The following is a 7,048-nucleotide window of genomic DNA, read 5'->3' as shown; positions in this document are numbered from 1 at the left end:
ATTTTCAGTCAGCTAAAAAATGGCATTTTTTGATTTAAGTTTGCAAAGCTACAGTATCTTTATATTTTGATTTTTCAAATTCCCTACAGTAATCCTTTCTCAGTTTTTGATAATAATTTTTACAACAGTAATCCAAAAATGAAGCTCTGGTTTTGTTTAGTAAGGTCCTTTGAAATTTTTATTTTCAAAATCCTTTTGCATTTATACAGTCTTTTCCGATAACTTTTTTTTTTGAAAAATATCATTCTATAACTTTTTTGTATATTAACTTTCTCAATACATTTTTTTACTGCAGCTTTACTTTGTTATTTTTGGGACATTTCATTACATTGATTCATTTTTGCAAAAATAAAATAAAATTGAAGTTTTTCTACAGTAATCTTCCATCAAATTTTAGACAAAAAATCGGAAAAATCGAGAAAGAATCGCCAAAAATAGCTGAAAAACCAAAAAAGGTCTAAAAATTTTGCTGCAAATCGCTAAAAAATCGATAATTTTCGAATTTTTCAGTTTTGGCGGAAATTCAAAAAGCGGTTTTTCGAAATTTTGTGAATTTTTTATTGAATTTTTTCGATATTTTTTTGAGAATCTACATGATTTTCTACACATTTTGATGCAAAAAAAATGATATTTTGGCTAGTATTTTTCGTATTAAATTTATATTTTAATTATTTTTTCATTACAGTTTATTAAAAATCTTTTTATCAATTTTTGGTCCTTTTTTTATTTTTTCAACATTCAGAATATTCTAGAATTAATTTTCACATTTAAAACTTTGATTTTTAACTCAAAAACCACAAATTTCCCTGTTTGGTCTCCACTTTTTGGTCTTCAAAACAAGTGGAGAAGAAAATCAAGAAAACCTCAACTCCATGCGGCAAGCTTGCGAAACGCGTGCGCGGAGGTTGCAAGGGGGCGGAGCCTCATTTTTGTCATCGTTGCGCTCGCCGGTTTGAACCGCTTTCAGTCGATTTTCAGCATTTTTTTGCGTTTCTTTCTCATTTTTTGAAGATTTCATTGAAAAAAATAGCGATTTTTCATGCAGGAAATGTGCTAAATGAGGGGAAAATGTTGTAATTCGAGGGTTTTGAGGCGATTTTCAATTTTTTCCAAAAATTTTGAACTTTGCTATTTTTTCCAGTCCATTCGATGCTGCAGGCTTATTTTTAATGCAGAAAACATGATAAAACGAGAGTGAATTCCTAAAAATCTAGGTTTTCAGTTATGATGACTTTTCGGAGCTTCTGACTTTTTCCCCTATTTTTTTCGGTTTTCATAGTTTTTTTTCTGATTTTTAGTGCATTTTGTTCGAAAAATAGCCAATTTTTATGCTGAAAATATGCTTAATGAAAGGAAGAATGCCGTAAATTCAGGTTTTTGAGTTAATTTTCGAAAATTTCATTTTTGGCTTAATTTTCGCTTAATTCCAGCCGATTTTCAGCATTTTTAAGCATTTTTTCTGATATTAGTGGATTTGATAAGAAAATAGCGATTTTCATGCAGGAAATATGCTAAATGAAGGAAAAAATGTCGTAATTCTAGGATTTTGAGGCGATTTTCGAATTTTTTCTCAATTTTAGAATTTCGCTTTTTTTCCACTTGGTTTCGATGCTACATGCTTATTTTTTGTGCAAAAAATGCCTAGAATGAAACAGAATATCTCAAAATCGCTATTTTTCTCATATTTTCGAATCTCTTCGGATTTTCCAGACTTGGATTTTCGTACTCTCCAGCTTTTACCCTTTTCCAAACAAAATCATTTTTCAGCGATGTCATCGCGGGGCGTTCGAGCAGCGGGTACCGACGGCAACGACTTCCAGAATCGCCAACGGATCGCGCAGCACTATCAGGAGAGTGCTCAGTACAAGTCCGTCTTGAAATGGTTCTTCGTGCCGCACTTCTTGATTCTGGTGTTCATGTGGCTCAAGGTCGGAAGCGAATTCCTGCGATACAATTTCGGATGGAAAAATGCGTTCTTCGAGCGACTGGACATGCCAGCAGCCTATCCATGGGAATACGTCTGGTGTCTCTCCTTCATCCCCATCGTACTGGCGCTCTCTTCGTTCCAGAGGAATAAGGTAATTGTTTAAAAGTTTCTCTTTTCCTTTATAATGTCAATTTTCCAGTTGAAAGTCCTTCACTACGCCTACTATGCTGAGTTCATCTGTGGAATCTTCCCATGTATGATTGGCCTCGGAGGACAACTGCCGGAGCTTCTGGAGTATGCCAACGATATGGAGGGAAGCAACACGCCGACTTTCAAAGGAATCTTCCCAATGGTCATCATCTGGTACATCTTCTTCGCCGTCGCTCTTCAAATCCACGGATTCTCGATGTATTTCATGCACCACCTTGCCGCAGCATGGGCACCAGTCAAACGAGATTAATCTTATATTTGTTGTGATTTCTATTCCATTTTCCTTCTTTCTTTTCTTGTTGAATTGTATCTTTTTGTTGATAGTATTATTATTCTAATTCGCTTGCTTTCTCTCTAGTCCTTATTGCCATCTAATAATCCCATATCTTTATTGAATTCTTATATTTTAAACCTTTCTTTTTTTTCTCTATTTCTACCGGTTACTATACCGTAAATATCTATCGATTCCCGTTTCAATTTCAGCTAATTTCCGCTATTTTTTTTCAGCCAAATCTATAATGTGGGGCGAGACATTCGACGATTTCGAGAATGAAGAGCAAGAGCTGGCGGTGGCCAAGCAGAATCTGATGAGCGAGCCGGCGCGTGCCGATTTTACCTTCTCGAAGCTTCCATTGGGAATTCAGGTACAAACTTCATGATTTCTAAGAATTTATTTTAATCATTTCCAGCCAGTGGACTTCATGAAGACGCATTTCGCTGAGACCGCCGGAAAATCCATGCAGTTCCGTAAAGGAACCACCACTCTCGCTTTCGTCTACGAGCCAGCTACACCAAACGATAAGGGAGGAATCATCGTTGCCGTCGATTCGCGTGCTTCCAGTGGAGAGTACATCTCTTCCAAGTCCGTCATGAAGATCCTCGACATTGGAGACCGCATGGTTGCCACAATGGCCGGAGGAGCCGCCGATTGTCAATTCTGGACCAGAATCGTCGCCAAATACTGCACCTTGTACGAGCTGCGCGAGAAGAACTCGATCACTGTGAGCGCCGCCAGCAAGTACTTCGCCAATGTGCTGTACGGATACAGAGGACAAGGCTTATCTGTTGGATCGATGGTTGCTGGATACGATAAGAAGGGACCACAAATCTTCAAAGTCGACTCTGAAGGCGATCGCTGTCAGTTGAAAGTGTGCTCCGTCGGATCAGGATCGCTCAATGCCTACGGAATCCTAGACAATCACTATAAGCCAAAGATGACGGATGAGGAGGCTAGAAAGCTTGGACTTCGTGCTATCATGCACGCCACCTACCGTGATTCTGGATCCGGTGGAGTTTGCAATTGTGAGTTTTTGCAGTCTTGAAATTCGACCGAAAACCTTGTTCTTTTTTCCAGTGTGCCACATCACACCAACCGAAAAGATCCGCCTGCCACCAATGGACGTCAGCAAGCTGTGGTATGAATTCGCCGATGAGCTTGGCAAGGACATTGTCTACAACCCAGTTGAATAACTCTGTGGTTTTTCAACTTTATATTCACATGTATTTGATCCCAGTTATTCCAATCACCACTTCCCCATCTTTTTTATGATTTGTGGAATTAATTTATTCTTCTCTCGAAATGAGCCTTATTTTTCTTATTTCGATCCAATTTACAGTGAAATGTGTCGACTTGTCGTCCCTGCATTACCATTCCTCCATGCAGGACCGATGCGTGTTCCAGCTGAAAAATCATCAATTTTTCACGAAAATTCCAAGAAAAAGAGCTCACAAGACATGGACGGTGCCACTGAAGCTCTCTCAATCAGCTCGATTTGCTGCTCTCTTCGCTTCGGAAGCATGGGACGTCGATTGTTGGCTCCGCCCACTTTGTTATAAATTATTACGCTGGATCGATCGAATTGTGGCTCTTTTTGCATATTTGCCATGAAGAGGCATATAGCGGTTAGAAGTATTCCTAAGAATATTCCAACGCAGAGGAGAAGGCTAACAAGAAGAACGGGGAAATCGGATGGACGGAATCCGGTGGCTGCTGGCGTCGTCGCTGTTGGCTGTTTTTTTGGAGGCGGTGGAGGCGGTTGGAATGCGACTGTCGCGTACTTCTCATTGGGACCAACCGCTTTCCAGTAGAACTCTTTGTTGTTGATTTTTTCCTGAAAGGGACTTTTTTTTGGAAAAATCGAAATTTTCTAAAAAAAATTAAAATTTCAAAAAATCGGAATTTCTAAAATTTTCGAAAAATTGGAAATTCTGAAAATTCCAAAAAACCAAAAATTGAAAATCTCAAAAAATCTAAATTTCTGAAAATTTAAAAAGTATTCAAAAATCGAAACTTTCAAAAAAGCTAAAAAATCAAAAGGCTTAAAATTGCCAAATAGTTGAAAATTTTGAAAATATTTTTTAAAAATCAAAAAATTGAAAATTTAACAAAAATTTTAATTTCTGAAATTTTCAAAAAATCTGAAATTTTCAGAAAATCAAAATTTCCAAAAATTCAAAAAATCTGAAATTCCAAAAATTAAATTTTTTTAAATTCAAAAATTTCAGAAAAATTCAAAAAACCAAAAAATCCCAAAAAAAATTCAGGTGATTTTTCAAAGTTTCATATTTTCAGAAAATTTCAAGCTCTTCTAAAAACCAAAATTCTCACTTTCAGCCTTGGATCCGCATCCTTTCCCATACTGGAAATAATTTCAGCCGCCAGCTTCGGTGTCATCTCTTTCCCACCTCGAATCTCATATATACTGTCCTGATTTCGAGGATCACTGAACGTCGTGTTCTCCGCAGTCTCTCCTTCTGGCTTTTGTGATAACCTCACTCGAAAAACATGCACAGAACAGTCTGAAAAAAGAAAAAAAAACTAACATTCAGGGCTGGGGGTCGAACCAAAATGGCTCTGAACGACGCTGGGCGCCGCACCCAGCTGCGCTACGAGCGTCACTTTGGAAGTGAGAGGCAAATGTAAACCACTTACCATGCGGCGGCTGACACTGAGGAGCTGCAAGTGGTAGTGGAGGAAAAAAGAAGAATAGTAAGAGGAATAGTAGGAAAATCATTTTTTTTAGAAAGAAAAATTCAAATTTTGGCAAAATTCAAAGGGATTTTTCACCGCATATTTTGTTCGGAAAAGCTTTAAGAACAAAAAAAATAATGAGAATAAGAATAAGAAGAAGAAAAAGACACTTCTGATTTCGCAAAGGGAGGTGACATTGATAAGGAAATCATCGATGAAAAATGGAAATAGTGGAGGAATTGGAGAGACGCAGAGACAGAGAGAAAGAGAAAAATAGAAATGAGTATGTGTGTGTGTGTGTTGATGAATAGAAAACTGTAGAAAAAGAATAGAAGACATGTGTCTGAGGAAGACAAATTATGTTGTTTTTAGAGGTCGTGTCTCTATAAATATGTGTAGACTATGTATCAACTGGGGGACTAGAAAAATCGAAAACTAGGCCATCAACATTGGAAAAAAGATTGTTGATTTCTCTTCTAGAAATTGAGATAATTAGGTTCCAAGAGTGGCATTCTATTGGAGGGAAAAAATATAAAGTTCAAACTGTTCCAATTCGTTTGAAAGTTTCAATATATACTAAACAAGACTAGAGCTTCATTTTTGTAGTTGACACTTTTTTCTGAAAATCAAGTTCTAGAGAGATATGTCGCGCAGAAGGGCGGTGGCGCCTCATGCCGACTCTTGGACTGTTGTCCGCTTGCTGCCACGTGGCATATCTCTGTAGGACTCAATTTTCAGAAAAAGTTGTCAACTACAAAAATGTAGTCCATACCTTGTTTAGTGTAATATGAAAATTGAAATCTGGCATCTCAAAAGTTGCTAATTTACAGAAGTCTTCTGGATGAACACTTTTTTTGAATATTTCTAAAAATCACCAACTTTTGCCTTCCCAAAATTTTCCGAAATTTTTAGTGTATACTAAACAAGACTGGAGCTTCATTTTTGTAGTTAGCACTTTTTTATGAAAATCAAGTCCTGAAGATATATGTCGCGCAGAAGGGCGGTGGCGCCTCATGCCGACTTGAGCATCACAAGATGCACCTGCTCCCACATGGCATATCTCTGCAGGACTCAATTTTCAGAAAAAGTTATCAACTACAAAAATGAAGCCCATACCTTGTTTAGTATAATTTGAAAATCTGAAAGAAATGTGATAAGATCTAAGCCATTTCTCACACGCTCGATTAGGTCTTACTAGATAGAGTTTTACTTTAAAGGTGGGGGGACATGAAAAAAATAATGTTCTCGAAATTCCGTTCAAAGATGCCCCTCGAGGAGTTGAACTTGTGAGGGCGATGATAGAGGGTGCGGCGCCGCTACCGACTGAGCCACGCGGGCAAAGAGAAAGCGCACGCCCGATTGCATACATAAAGGCGAGGACGACAGCTGTACGCAGAGTGACATTAAGCGTTGTACACCGTGACGGTAGAATGCATACTCTAGCTACAAAAAAACTACGAAAAATCTCCTGTCCCCCCACCTTTAAATCAAGAACAAAATGTTTTCAAACGCTATAGTAGCTTATAACATTTAACATCCTTCTTCTGGAAGCAAGTTGAATATGATTGAAGAATGACAGTCCAATTTCTGAACATGACAACGAAAACGGAAGCCTTTTTTAATCAATTATCAGTATTTATTCATTCAAACTCAAACAAAACTTCAAGAATTCGAAAAAAAGATACGATTTCAATGTGAACACGATAGGCGAGTGTTAGTCTCGAGAGACAAACAAGAAAAAAGAGAGTTACAGAAAAAGGAAGATTATGAGAATCTAGTATGCCATACAAACATGAAGAAGACACCATCATGCAATTTCACATAGGCAGCAACCAATCCATCGGATTCTCTCACTATATCGAATGCATCCGTACAGTCCAGATAGTCATATACAGGGTCCACGATCCAAGGGTACATCGAAAAAGGCTACATCGAGGGTA

The 7,048-nt window shown here is 37.8% G+C and overlaps 3 protein-coding genes across 3 annotated transcripts; 2 read left to right on the top strand and 1 right to left on the bottom strand.

Annotated features, from left to right (window-relative positions):
- Positions 1–1,769: 1,769 nt before the first annotated feature.
- CBG19742 lies at positions 1,770–2,387 on the top strand (the record flags this gene model as incomplete). Its single annotated transcript, XM_002640634.1, has 2 exons — positions 1,770–2,078; positions 2,127–2,387. The coding sequence occupies 2 exons, from the start codon at positions 1,770–1,772 to the stop codon at positions 2,385–2,387; spliced, it is 570 nt and encodes a 189-aa protein (XP_002640680.1).
- A 268-nt stretch (positions 2,388–2,655) lies between these two features.
- On the top strand, positions 2,656–3,607 carry Cbr-pbs-5 (the record flags this gene model as incomplete). Its single annotated transcript, XM_002640633.1, has 3 exons — positions 2,656–2,781; positions 2,827–3,439; positions 3,492–3,607. 3 exons carry the CDS (start codon positions 2,656–2,658, stop codon positions 3,605–3,607), a joined length of 855 nt encoding a protein of 284 aa, XP_002640679.1.
- A 140-nt stretch (positions 3,608–3,747) lies between these two features.
- Positions 3,748–5,151, bottom strand: CBG19740 (the record flags this gene model as incomplete). The annotated part of the gene is made up of 4 exons (XM_002640632.1): positions 3,748–3,818; positions 3,867–4,248; positions 4,746–4,936; positions 5,070–5,151. The coding sequence occupies 4 exons, from the start codon at positions 5,149–5,151 to the stop codon at positions 3,748–3,750; spliced, it is 726 nt and encodes a 241-aa protein (XP_002640678.1).
- Positions 5,152–7,048: the final 1,897 nt, after the last annotated feature.

This window comes from Caenorhabditis briggsae, assembly GCF_000004555.2.
Source record: "Caenorhabditis briggsae complete genome, chrI, whole genome shotgun sequence".
NCBI classification, from domain to species: Eukaryota; Metazoa; Nematoda; class Chromadorea; order Rhabditida; family Rhabditidae; genus Caenorhabditis; species Caenorhabditis briggsae.
The sequence above is the reverse complement of the archived record's forward strand: the minus strand, read 5'-3'. Positions and strand labels throughout refer to the sequence as shown.